This window comes from Micrasema longulum, unplaced genomic scaffold, assembly GCF_059751315.1.
Source record: "Micrasema longulum isolate JH-2025_06_02 unplaced genomic scaffold, ASM5975131v1 h1tg000430l, whole genome shotgun sequence".
Classification (NCBI taxonomy): Eukaryota; Metazoa; Arthropoda; class Insecta; order Trichoptera; family Brachycentridae; genus Micrasema; species Micrasema longulum.
This window is the reverse complement of record NW_028277630.1, coordinates 121,257-136,213: the sequence shown is the minus strand read 5'-3', so window position 1 is coordinate 136,213 and position 14,957 is coordinate 121,257. Positions and strand designations below refer to the sequence as shown.

Genomic DNA, 14,957 nt, shown 5'->3' with positions numbered 1-14,957 from the left:
GTAGGGCTGAAGTTCTTCTTCATGGGTTCCTCACACATAGGAACAAAAAGATAAAAAAACGAACAAAACGCAGTTTGCTAAGAGTGAAATTAATATAAAATAATATTATACATAGGTTTTCCGTTAATACTGACGTAGTATGTACTACGGTAACATTTACGAGAGTTAGGTCTGTACAGAATAACGTATAGTTTATTTTTATATGGTATATACTATACCAAAGGTATAAGGTATACTTAGGACTGTTTTGACACGGAGATATTCGCACGTAGGAACTATTAGAGTGAGATTGTTATTACACCTAACAAGAAATGTTGCTTTGTAACTGATTCCACAAGATTTTATATTATATTATTACCCGATTGCCTTCTAAAATACGTTTATTCAAGAATACAGATTTTGAAATAATCGTAAGTACCAATTTAATGATTCATGTATTTTTGGGATGTAGTAATAATTGCACATATTTGTTGATTGACTGCCTTGATTCGATAATCTCGTTGTGTACTTGTATTTGGATATCCGGACTGTTATTAAACGTTACTAATTTCCACTGATATGCTATAATTGTATACATAATTAACTTGAATTTGACAAAAGAACATGAAAATATTTGCAGGCAATTTAGTCAGCATAAGTAACACGATACAAAGAAAAGAATATTCTAGTGGTAAATACGTCAATCTAGGGAGCGTACTCCGGTCTTTGTCTTCAATATTTTGGCATACTCTTAATTGTGTTTATGAAATACCTTTTTACGTGATCTTGAGTACGTAAATAATTCAAAAGGATTTATATTTTTCGTCATTATTTTATTAATTTATAGAATTGATAATAGGAACTTTTTACAAAAAAATATACTAAATTATTTTTACACAAAGTAAAAATATATTTCAATTTTATGGTTTTTAATGAGCCTTGACATTTTCCCTAATAAGTGCACATTAAAAAAATGAAACCACACTTACGTTTGATGATTTATTAGCTGAGATTGGTGTGATGCAATCTTAGAGTAATAATACTCAACAGGATTATAGAGTCGCCCATATGGACAAAAACCATTTTATGATTATCAACCACAACTTAGTTACAGTTTACAGCAATATAACGAGCAAACCGAAACCGGCTGTTACACGTTTGTTGTTTATTTAAAAACCACACCAAAAATTTGGAACGTTTTTGTTCTATTATTCACTAATTTATTTATTTGACAAACATTGAAGTCTGCATTACTTCACGGACTTTAAACCCATCACGTAATGCAGAATATTAACATAATTTAGAAATTAATAAATAGAAAGCAGATGGCTGCTTAACTGCCGATATGTACCGAAAAATAGATCAATATTATCCGCAGAAGCCGTATTCAGCAATCAAATTGTCCTTTTAATGGGTGAATTCTAACAATGCAATAGAAGTAGCAATAAGCGACTTCTCTGGCGAATTATTACTCTGAGGATGCAATGGTTTATGTTGATAATGATGAGACGTTTGTTTAAGAATTACGTCTGTTATAATATATCATACGCATTCCAGTTTTTAAAATTTAATATATATGTTATGATTTACCCAATTATTTTAATCTTGGGAGCCATTTTCCACGAGATGTAAATGATTCACTATTAAAAAATGAGAATAAAGTTTGGAATAATTTGGGTTCGAACCCCGAACCTTTGATCCGTAAGTTCGCGAAACTAGCCACGAAACTAATAAAAAATATTTCACATTGTTTTGAGGGGATTCATTTTTTAAATAATCTAAAAACTATCGTTTTTTCGTGGTGTTTTCACAGAAAACCGACCCAATAAAAAAAAAAAACTAGCGTGCTTGTTAAAACGTAAGTTCCACATGTCGCTAGTTAACAAATTTTGTAGATTTCCATAAAACATAAATAATCTGTGACACAGCAGGTTGTGAAATGAAGCCGTCGAAGAATTCAACATCTTTCTAACGACTTGTTTGAGATAGGATTGACAAATTGATTCTTCAGACAAAATAAATGTGCTAGAATTTCGGAATCTTGTTAATCTCGGTCCAAGTGTTACAGGAATTTAAATCTGGAAAATCTTAACTCAATTATAAATTATCGTTGACAGTTTGAGGCCCGCTCTATTAGACACCGATACCTATGCATGTACAAATAGTAATAATATACAGTAACCTCTGTACTGTAAGCGGTAGATATAAAAATTAAATTAAAATAATAATATAAACAATAATAATAATAAAAAAACATTATATTAAAATCGAAAACAAACACTTATCATTTATCAAATTACCGACCGGGCTCTGGATTGCAACGTACTCCTTTATCAAGTTATAATTTACGAAATTGTGAAAGAATGACGTAGGCTCGAAAATTGCGCAGTAATGAAATAAAAAATAATAGGCAGTTTAAAACAAAGTGTTTCGTATAATTAATAAACATTAAGTTAGTGCTCGTATATTACAACAAAAATTAAGAACATTTTAAAGATGAGAATATAGACGTCTAAGCATTCACAGGGCTTATGAAATGCATGCAACGATCCATGGATAGAGAGATGCTCGGTGTATGTCTAAGAGACAGAATAAGAAATGAAGAAATAGGGCTCCGAGCAGGAGTCGTAGACATCATGGATCGTGCAGCAAAACTAAAATGGAAGTTGGTAGGACGCTTGGCAAGGCAAATGATGGCAGGTGGACACCCGGAATAATTAAATGGAAAACATGGGCAAAAAAAAGTGCTGGAAGGTCACAGAAAACATGGGTCGATGACATTGCCCCTATTGCCAGAAAAACATGGATGGGGAAAGCGGGTGATAGGAAGGAATCGAGACGTTTGGAAGGGGCCTTTATCCAGCAGTGGAGAGAATAAGGCTGAAGAAAATGACCTGTCATTAGCTGGTTTAAGTGATCACACTGTTTAAATTTTTACCATTATTCCATCTGTTGATTCTTGTTTATTGATGCGGACGAGATTCTGACTGAATTATTTCAACAAATTTTATTAACAAATAAATGTATTCTCTTGTGTTGTACAATTTAATAAGTTTGCAACAATATTTTGAGTCTGTTTAAATGTTTGTAAACAAAGATAAGATATAAGGAATTAGAAAGTGCTAATGATCTTTTATAACAATGAACTTTATCAAAAATTCTATGATAATTGCACATTCGTACTTATTTGAAAGAGTATGACTTAAAATGTCATGAGAATCATCAAACATTGACATATCCATGGAAGAAAACTTAACTCCAAGACAATCTGAAGTAATAGCATTAGAAAAAAGAGGCTATTTGATCGGAAAAAAAATTGGGCAAGGATCATACGCTACGGTCCATCAAGCAACATACACAGATCCTGCGAACCCTAAGAGCACTTTCCTAGCATGCAAAATATTTGACAAAGAAAAAGCGTCGAAAGATTTTCTTAAGAAATTCTTCCCCAGGGAAATTGAAATTTTAACTAAGATTGAAAATCCTCATGTAATACAAATCCAGAACATTCTTCAAAGAAGAAGAGAAGAAGAAATACACCATATACCAGTTATAATTGAAAATATCTCGTTGTAATAATTTTACCACAGTATAGTATAATGTTTATGCTTAATTTCAAGTTACAAGTGTACAGTTTAAACCTGCGTCTGCGATGTGATATCAAAGGTTTGAGGCTGGGTCCGAGCCTCAAACCTCTGATCCGTTAGTTCGCGACACTAGCCACGGGACCGAAAACAATTGTTTTACATTATTTTGATACTTCTGCTTTCACAGAAAAGCGACACCGACCCTAACACAATAAAAAAAAATTAGCATGCTTGTTAAAACGTAAGCTCCATATGTCTGTTCTAGTTAACACATTTTTATTTTCTGATCCGTTAGTGGACAAGACAACAACCCTGTTCAAATATCATATTCTTTAGTGGTTTTTCTACGGGCTTAATAAAATGAAATTAGATTTTACGTAATCGAATTTTAAGTAGATTTATATCGTGTGAGAGAATCCAAAACGTAAGTTTAATTCGACATTTTCATTACATTCTCATTGTAAAGTATTAAAAATTATCTGCACAAAGAACCCATAATATTTGTAATAAGAAATAAGATATCATCTGACGTCTGATGGCTTTAGCATTTTGCAATCAACTGATGCAATTTACTGCACATTCGGATTACTGACGTAAAACTTGGAATGCTCAACTGCATTACAAGATAATGAACACACATAATTGCATTTTCATCCAAAATTGCATTCGTGTTTGTTACTCGTAATGCACGTATGAGAAATCATAACTAGCCGTTCTGGCGTTACATGGAATGAATCTCAAAATTATTTATTTATTAATTAATTATACTTCAAGTACAAAAGTACATTAATTTTTGTGGGCATATTGCTAGAAGTAATATCTTCCAGGCAACCCAAAGACAGACTGGTCAAAAAATTGGACTTTAAAAAAAAAATATTATGTACGCAAACATATTGGGCAGAAAAATTAAGTTTGCACATATAAATTTATCTTTAAATATTTTTTTTTTCAGGCGTTTCTTTAAAGTGGCCAATGAATGTGCAATTAATGTAAGATATAGCTTATTTCAAAGTGTGGCTCCTAGAGCAGAAACGGAAAAGCTGAAGAATGATGTAGTATGTCAGAAAGTGTTCTCTCCTGAGAAGAGTGAAGTGATCGACTATGATCAGAAAATAAATCATCAGCAAGATATTTTGGTGCGCAAAGGTTGGGAAGAATGTTATAAAGAAATGAGAGATATTGAATGTTTATGCGCTGATGAAAACGAAGCCACTTGCTTATACAGCGTGTTACGTTTTGGTTTATTACATATCAATGAAATTCTTCAAAACAATTTCTCTATCTGCACCTAGTAGTGCATAGAGAATTGCAAGGTATCTGGATCATTTAATAGGTAAATGCAAAATGATCTAACGCTTCAGATCCAGTCTAGGGACTATGCAATATTAGGGTGAAAATCACCTCTTTTAACACATATTTCAAATAGAGCCTTGCCAGGAATCAAATTCGGGAACTCCGGCATAGTAGGAAAAAGCTCTAACTAGTAAGCAACGATGTGGTCTGATCCACACTCATATTGTTACGTCTATCTAATATTATTTCTTACAAGATAAATAGAAGCATACATAATTCTTCTTCTTCTTCTTCTTTAGCCTTGTTCTCTCCAGTGCTGGATAAAGGCCTCTTCCAAACATCAACATTCTTTCCTGTCACCAGCTTTTATCATCCATGTTTTACCGGCTATCGAGGTAATGTCATCGACCCAGCTTTTTTGTGACCTTCAAACACTTCTCATACATAATTAGGCATTTAAAGATAATAAAAAAAACTATAAAATCATAAAAAACTTGTAAATATCAATTCCATATCACTATATTACTTTTGGTATGTGTATATATATTTACATATTTACATGTTATCCATATCACTATATGAATAACACGAAGCATGTGTGCACTGTATTAAGATAATGATAAATAAATTTATGCAATTTCTCGCAGCAGTCTCCTGCAATGATCTCTTCCGCTAGACAAAGTCAAATTTTTCATTCATATTATGTTTCCGGTCTTGAATGGAAATTTTTTTTAAAAATAGTACTATAAAATATGTGATAAACTAATAAAAAAGCATATTTTTGTAGAAGTATCATATCTCATAACTAACTATAAATGTCGATAGTGATCAACATTATCGCAATTTATTGATACATTTAATCTTCAAATTTTCTTGTTGATCAAAAAACAAAACAAGAGGTGATTACTTTTGATTCTGTCAGCTGTCGTCAATATTTAAAATATTCAATAATCATGCTGTAAATAATTTTGTCCGTAAGGTGGTGCATATGGGTGCCCAAGAAGTGAGTTCAGCCTCTTCCACCCCCCGAGCCGAGGGAGCTGCCGGTCGGGGGTGGTTTGAATAAAAACTTATTTAATAATTATTTAGCCTAAGACTGGTCGCCTTACCTTAATGTAACAGATGATTAATGTACGATATATTTGTATACTAATGCAGTGCCCTATGCACCACAGGGTGCGGATAGGGACATGATGATGATGATGATGATGACAATAGTTCAATCACATTTATGTTCAAATTTGTAGTAACCGACCGAAACAAGATTTTAAGCTTAATCCGAAACCGAATTTCGGCTTCTGTTCTAGTTTCGGCCGACACCGAAATCGAAACTTATTTAAACAATATTTCGAGTTAATTTTTGTAGACAAGGGCTAGATTCAACTCCTTAGGAGCTGTTTATATTAACATATTACAACAGAGATGAAGAACATTTTAGAGAAGGTAATATAGAAGTCTAGGCATCTACACGGCTTATGACCTGTCATTTTATTGGCCGAAACTCTCTGAAACCAAAACAGATACTTCAGTCGATGACTACAAATTTGTAGTAAATTACGAACTTTTCTGCGTGATACCGACTACTAACCAGAGGCGAATCGTGTATAGATGCGATTATACGCAGCTAACCATTATATTTGACTAACCATTATAATGTTTTACTGTCAATTTATTTACAGAAAAACAAATAAATAATTACTATTTATTTTAAATCATTTACACCGTTTGTATTTTTATCCTAATATAAATATTTATATTTATAAAACGCGCCCAGCGCCTGCGGGGAGCCAAGAAACTAGCGGATTATTCCAGCTTTTTTTTTATACAAATAATTTTACTATAATTTGAATGTCTTAACCCCAGTGCGGGTTTTTTCTCCTAGATTAAACTTGCAAATTACATAAATTATTTGAAGATTCTTGATTTGGAAAACAGTATTAAACATTATTTCTTAAGGGCTATTTTTCTTTGAGATGGTACTTTTGACATAAGACCATAATTACTTTCATGCGTCATATTGCAGGACATATGGCTCTCGACGCGGCCGTTTTTAGCACTTTTAATTTAGAGAACAATTCGGCCAGTTCACATTTCAATTGTAATAATAATATCGACTGAATTCATAGTGCTATTGTTTATTTATTTTTTAATGAGTTATGTATTAAAGTAATGGATAATATATCTATATAATATAATTCATCACGAAGTTATGTCGTTTGAGTTGATTTCATGGATAAAAGTATCACAGAACCACAGAAAAATATCAATTTATGGTACATATTACTTGCATTATATTATGTACCTTCTATGCAGGTAAAAATATATGATATTTTTTTTTTGGCTTTCCTGTAAATAAAATCACCATTCACCACTGCTACTAACACGGGCAGAAAGAAACGGAAAGGAATTTTGGGATACAATTAATTGAAAAACATACTCGTTGCTTTTGAATTTCAGTACGTAGGTACACGCTTGGAAATAAATTTCGTGTTTATTTAAATAAATACCTGGGCTAAAATAGTTAACTTAAAGCTGAGTGAACCAGCGCATTATTAAAATAATTTTTCAGTGGAAGCTTTATACGAATGACCTCACCACTTTTTCCATACTAAAAAACTTATCAACTTGCCTGTTCATAATATGAAAATAAATATTACGCGTGTATTTTATTTATTATTTATTTCAACTGTTAATAGCGACATCATTTCATTTTAATGGTTGCCATTAATTTGTATTTTGTTCACCTAATGATTAATGCCTGAAATATCACAATAAAATTAATATTTGAAACTTAATAGACAACGTATGAAGCAAAACCAACTTGCTTCAAACCACTTTTTTATCTATAAAAAGCATCAACCTATGACGCATATTTTCTTCGTAGAATGTAAGGTGTTTTGAGTCTTATCTTGCCAACTTTAATAAATATTCAAACAACAATGACACTTACGGTAAAATACCTTTAAATTGAATATTCCTTCTCCGCTTGATGTTCTCTTATGACTATTCTACAAACAAGATTCAAATCTTGAAAAATTGTTAATTTAATATACGAATAATTCGTGCATACGTGTCTTATATGTATTAAACTGAAATATTTTAATTTTGCTCTCAGTGACAAAGGTCCATAAGGGTGATTTTCGTACCTGGGAAAAAGCGACTGTCGTCTTTAAAGACATCGTGTTTTACGCCCTTTCTCTGTTGTGGTTTGGAGTAGAGACAACGTGATCGCGCATCCAAATGTGTTATATGAAATGTGGATGCCAAAAGATTGTAGAGCGAGATAAAACAATACGTAAAGAGAAGAGAGTGAGGGAGAGAGAATTGAGATCGTGGAACGTTCTCGGAATCTGGTTACCTTTTCATTCAGTGAAGGAGAAAAACAATAATTGATAATAGAACGAGAATAAAAAAAAAGGCAACAGTTTTAAAAAACAGATCTATAAATATCGATCGACATTCGAATTAGCTATCAGTTTTTTTTTTTTTTTTAATATTTGCTTTTTATGATTTACCCAAATATTTAAATTATGAGGGCATTTAAAAAAATTCGTAATAACTCAATAATAGAAAATGGTAATTAAGTTAGGGTACCTCGGACCTCTGTTTGATCCTTGAGTCCGCAACGCTAACCACGGGACCATAAGCCATTTTCTTTTAGTTTTTAAAACTGCCGTGTTTTTTTTTTTTAGTCAATAAACAGGCTTAAGTTAGTAACAGATTAGCATTCATAAGTAATACTTAATGTAAACAGTATTAAAATCTATTTAAATTTACAAAAGGTATGAATATGCCATAATCTAGGCGGACATGGCAAGTGTGTCATTGCAAGTCAGGAGTGACAACACAGCTTGCTTCTTGAATGCCTGCCTTTGCTGTAGGAACACATCGACAGTACCGTTTAATGAGATTTCGTTCACTGTTCTGAGGATCCTTGGCAGAGGGGAAAAGAATCCTTTGAAAAAGAAGAACTTGTTTGAAACTACTGATGATTTTTTATTTTATTAAGACGGCACTCGTGGTGTATAGTATAATGACTAGTGACTAACACACTTGCAACACGCACGACGGTTCCGGGTTCAGTTCCCGGTGAGATCACGGTAATTATAAATTGATTTATCTCAACCTATGGTGTTATGTAGGTACTTCAGGGCTACCCTTATTGTAGTGGTGGTTTTTTTCACAAATTGCAACCATCCAATTAATCATTTTATAAATAAAACAAGATCAAAACTTAAATACACAAATTTGGAATAAAAAGTGATCAATTTATCGCTTTTGCGGTGTTTTCGAGACTAGTATCTTTAGTAAAAAATAAAAGTATTCATACAAAACAGTGACGATAAAAAAATTCTAAATTATAATTTAGCAAATGATTTAATTTTTATTCTTCGAAAATATATATTTTCTCTCTTCTTATAGTTAAGTTAGTAGAAATTATTTTCATACAAATAGTATTCACCAACAAGCTATATAAAATGGCTTGATGAGTCCTTTAATAAAAAATAAATATTTATGTACTATATGCAAATAAAATCGGGTTGTGGTCCTGTGGCCAGTGTTTCGGACTCATGGACCGAAGGTCTGTGGTTTGAATCCCACTCTACCGCAACTTGATTTCATTTTATAATAGTGAGTTATTTACAACTCGTTGATAATGGCCCTCAAAATGAAATATTTTGGTAAATCATAAGAAAGCAAATATTTATTTTAAATTTTTTATTTTTTTTGTTTATTATAAAAAGTACAGCAATGTGAAACAAATGGGTGTTAGCTGTTTATTAAGAACATGTTACAAAAGCGATGAAACCGGTCACTGATTATTTTTAATTTGTGTATTCAAGTATCACTCCACAAATCATTTCCATTAACAAATTTGAATCTAATCAACCGTCAAATCAAAACAATTATTATTTAAATCTGTGATTAACATTGAAAATTTCTAGCCGGAAATTTTGTAGTCAAAGAAGAACCATAAATTTTCAAAGAAGCAATTAAGTTATAATATGTACATTTTGAAACGTTCAAGATCCTTTTTCATTTACATATTTAAAAACCATTTTATTCACAGATATAGTATTCTCTTTGTAAATATTCTTCGCTCGGTCACGAGTCTCTCTTTCAGTAACAATTTAATACCGCGAATAATGTCGTTCACCGGTTTCGCAACTGCGGTACATCACGGGATCCGAGGTAGCTATTGTTTTCATGTAAATATGAGTATTTCGTCATTGCAACAGTCTCATAACAGCGCAACGGTAGCAGACTATCTCCTAAAGCCTTATGCTTGCCTGATACCTCTCGTAATAAATCTTCACTAAAATAAAATACAGACAGAGAGAAATGAAAAATTATTGATATGGTGGTACACATGCCCGTTCTCTAGTTGGAGTATATGGTATCCACAAATAGCCTACATATTTGTCGGGGACTAGCTTCGAAGTGTTACTCCAGAACTGCTGTTTTATAAATAAGGTTGTGTAAAATAGGTCAAAAAAGGAATTCGTTACTTTTGTATTATTTATAATAGTTATTTGTGTTGACAGCTTCATACGTTTTTTTTTGCCAGAGATGACAACATAATATATCAATATATTTTATTTGTTTGCTCAAAACGGTAGATAATTGAGTAAAATGGCCAAGAATCGCAACATTATTGAATTGATTTTAATTATATATTATAGGTTTTATTTATTTCCTTTAGTTAGTTATTATTGCATTTTTTCTATGACTTGAATTTACAATATACTCATTTAAACATCTAAATAATTTTTCAGTAATACCTATCGTTGCCGTCGTTTGGTATACATATTTCCAAATACGACATGTTGTCTTTCCAAGCATTGAGACTATTGAGAGTCGTCACCTAGTTTGCATTTATGTAATAAGTACGTGAGTACTAAAGAAATGTACTGCCTGTGTCCGGGAGGATAAAGAATACAGTTATCTTCTGGACAAGTGTTTTTGATTCAATGACTGCTCTCAGTTAAAAATTCCGGAAAAGAAAATAAGTAGGAGAAACGTCCGCCTAGTAGTGCAGTAGTTGGTGTGTTTACCTACATTGCTTGAAGTCCCGAATTCGTTTTCTTGGAAAGTTAACATGAAATCACCGTCTGCGTAGCATATGATATTTACAACCTTACCTCCCTTAGTCCTAGATCTTCTACTTTCTTTATTTTATTTGAGTTAGATTTTTTTTTTGACTGTTCCTATTTATTGTAATATATATAGTTATAGATATGTTAAACTTGCTTTGTTGTTCTAAAATACGTGCTTTTTAAAAAAAAAAATGAAAATATTATTTAAGTTCCAAATTGAGATGTTTTAACTCCTGGGAATGTAATTCATATGTATTATACTTTTTACTATATGGTTTATAAACAAAACAAAACATTTATAAAGGTAGTTTTACATTGAAGTACTTCATAATCTCTGGACTGACTCCTGAAGCGTAATTTGATAACTTCACCTTCTTGTAACAAATGATCAAGATAGCGGCATTTGGTTAAACAAATCAGCGCCCGATGCACCATTTGTGTTTGATAATGACTAAAATTAATTTGTTGCGGTTTTATTGATTTTCTGATATGTGGATTACGACATATATTTGAAATAACATATTAATTGCCTTAAAATAATTATACTTACGTACCTTCAATAAATTTTATTTCCAATGCTTGATTTTTGAGTAGCATTTCAGTAGAAAGTGGCCGACCCTAATATGAGTTGTGTCTGTTAATGATTGTTGCGGTTAGAACTTTTCTATTTCTTCGTTTCATTTAGGCCTCGAGTCCGAGTTTTATTGGGGTCATTTTTGACACTCGTTACCGTATTATCTGCCCACATTCCCACGTGGTTTAATCATCGCCGTTTAACCCTAATAAGCCACGTGCACCGGACAGAACCGACACTACGTTCCGTACACTTTCAATAAAGGTACCACACCATATTAAACACGGTGTCACAAAATCATACGTAACTAACTACCTGTTAAAAAAATAGTATATTAATTCAATATCTTTAACTCTTAAAAGACTGTAGTAAATAATCTTATGATGATGTAACATCGTGTTACCACTCGTAGAAGACGGAATATTCTAAAGTTCAGACATTTGAAAAAAAAAATTGGAGACACACTGTTTAATAATTCTTTTTCCATAATTTACGCAAATAAACTCATAATTTAGCCCTGTTATGGCAAAATAAATTAAAAATCATAAATACGCCACTCATGTTACGCGCGTGCGTATTCCATCACTGTCATCAACCAACTGAAGACTGAATCTGTTTTAGACAACACCCACCGCAGAACAGCGTCTCTGTCTTTCTTGTTATAAATTCTATCTTCGTAATCCCTCTTGTATAAGGTATATGTACAGATGTGTTGCTAAATTAGCGGACATTTATTCTTCGCGTAGCAAGGATAAATATTTTTTGTATTAACACCCAGCATAGTTATACAAATTTTACTTTCCAAATCGGGTGTGAAAAGGTCAATTTGAAGATACGAAAAAAATACGAATTCATCATTCAAAAATATAGGGAGATGTATCAAGTCTTGTGTCCCATGTCGACTGATGTGATATCACAGCCGCACCAGAGTTAATACTGAAAACGAGTCCAAAAATTCGTATATTATGTCGAAGTAGATATCAAATGATTTGTCATATAGTTCGAAAAATTTAAGTGCTTTCATTTTAAACGCTGCTAAAATCAATAATATTGATTACTGATGCTAGGTACCACATACTGGCAATTATTCAAAAAACAAATTTTATGTACATACTAAAATATGAATATCTGTGAATACATATAAATCATATTATTATGTTTATGCTTGTTTAAACATCGAATATCAAAGTAAGCAGTTTAGAGATTTACATATTTTCTTGGAATGTTAAATGTTTAATTTTTGAAATATGTATTTGGATCTGTTGTATAGGTACCAACAATTTGTTATTTTTTAAAAATAAAATCTTAACTTTATCAGCATTTCGCTTGGTGTCATGACAAAACATTTCCCTGACTCACGTTTTACGGTTTTAAATTCTATTCCGGTAAGATAACAAAGGTTTAAATGTCCCCTTTTGAAGCTTGTTATAATTTTTTTTTTTTCATTATCGTTTTTATATTTTCAAATTCTCATTATTACTAATCAATCATCATCATTCTCTTTTCGCACCTACTGGTGCATAGGGAACTGCATTGGTACACCGATCGCAGCGTATCTTGATGATTTTGTTTCATAAAGGTAAGATGATCAGTCTTACGCTTCAGGCACCAGTCCAGGGACTATGAAATATTCTAGGATTTTTTTTTTCCATTTAAACCCATTTTACACCATTTTAAATAAATGTTTCATGACTATTATATATAACCACGCAGTATAAGAGCAGGTATTTTTGTATCTTGTGAAACTACTAGAAATAGTTCCTTTTAATTTTACATGTCAAGCACTTATTTATTGCGTTCTATTCTTTTTGCCAATAAACGCAGTATTTTGACATTGAAATTCATTTCGGCAATGTACAGTACTTTTTTATTGTAATTGGGATTCTGGATCTGTTGTGGTGCAAAAAAAATAAATGGACGGAGATGAATTTTTTATTTTACGTTTTTTTTTATTGAAGTACCAAGAGTTGCAGCGTATTGTGTACTCTCGGTTAAATGTACGAACTCGTTTATATGTGTGGTTATGGATACTCTATGTGATTTTACACTCTACCAGCTGTTATTCAGTACTAGCCTAACTTGTCCCGTGAAATGATAGCAATTGTGGCTAAGTGCTTGGCATTATCGTGTTTTAGCGATCTTCAAAGCCAGCCGATGTTAGCGGCGTGTGATGGAGCCGATTATGCATCATTCCACCAATATTTCCCTGAGAAACGACAGGTTAACAGATTCGGATAACACGGGAGAAGGCTGTATTTTCCCTGATCACGCGGATCAGAGGAGTTGAAATTGATTAGGATTGAACTTGTGTACGACATTTCGCGAGCTTACCTCTAGGTTCATGTTTGACCCCCGGTAAAAAAGAAACAAATCATATTTAAACTTCTCCCGTAATTAAAAAATCTTAATGGCATTTTTCATGAAAATGGACAAAAACGATTTTAATACTGATTTAAAAAAAATAATAAAATCGTTGTATTCCGCCTTCTTAAGCTGAAATTATGTTTCAGCTTATCATTTTGAAGTATTTATTCCACTCATAAATTTAATTTATTGAAAAAATAATGTCTATTTTTTGGTAAACTTTCGTAGATTTAAAAATGATTTCTGTGTTTATTTTCGTCGTATTTTATTTTACACTGTTGTAGTGAACAGACAAATAAACAATGTACATTGGAATATACTTGTATTTAAATAATATCTTATTTATCAGTATTTTCTCAAAATAGTTTTGTCTAAAAATGTATAATTCATTTTATAAAATTAAATGATTTTACAACCTAGATAAGCTAATCGTAAAACAACGACGGATACGCGGAAAACGCTACATCGACTTTTTTTTACATTTGATCTTGAAAAGGTTTTTTAAAAGCTTTGTATTTCAGGTTTAAAAAAAATTCATGTTTTTCTTAATATTTATTCAATATATGTTAATTTACAAATTTATTGAGATACAAGTCTCAACTCCATGGAACCAAAGTCCTGTGTTGAGTTAGGACGAATATAATGTAATAAACTTTTTCAGTCGATATCACCATATTTACTACATATAACAAAAACGTCATTAAAAAATACATGGCAAATCATATACATAAAAGAACATGCAATAAATAAACATTAAAAATAGATAACAATATATTTATAAAATTGAAATAAACTCAACTCAAATATTTGAAAAACCATCAAGGAGTTTCTCACTCAAATCCTTCCCCTAAGGAAGATCCAATCCTGAAACTCTTTTTTAAAAATATTTTTTTCCTTAAGAGCTTTACACGCTCTTTCAAAACATTGAACACTCTCGGTTTAATAACGGAGAGGTTTCTATGAGCAAAAGTAGCATGGGTTTTGGGTTTAACATAATTCATTCCCCGGGAGAACCTTGTACAAACGTTTTGCTAAGACCTCTCCTTATTGTTCGACCAAAAG

General features: G+C 31.9%; 1 protein-coding gene across 2 annotated transcripts in view; it reads left to right on the top strand.

Moving 5' to 3' along the window:
- svp (COUP transcription factor 2) overlaps nt 1-14,957 on the top strand; it is a 185,248-nt gene that overhangs the window by 60,510 nt on the left and 109,781 nt on the right. Inside the window, exon 3 of one of the 2 annotated variants that reach the window (XM_088226408.1) lies at nt 5,839-5,862. The exons of the other annotated variant lie outside the window; for it this stretch is intronic. Within the exon in view, the coding sequence (XP_088082534.1) occupies nt 5,839-5,862 (24 nt within the window). The remainder of the gene's footprint in view (nt 1-5,838; nt 5,863-14,957) is intronic. 2 annotated transcript variants of the gene reach the window in all.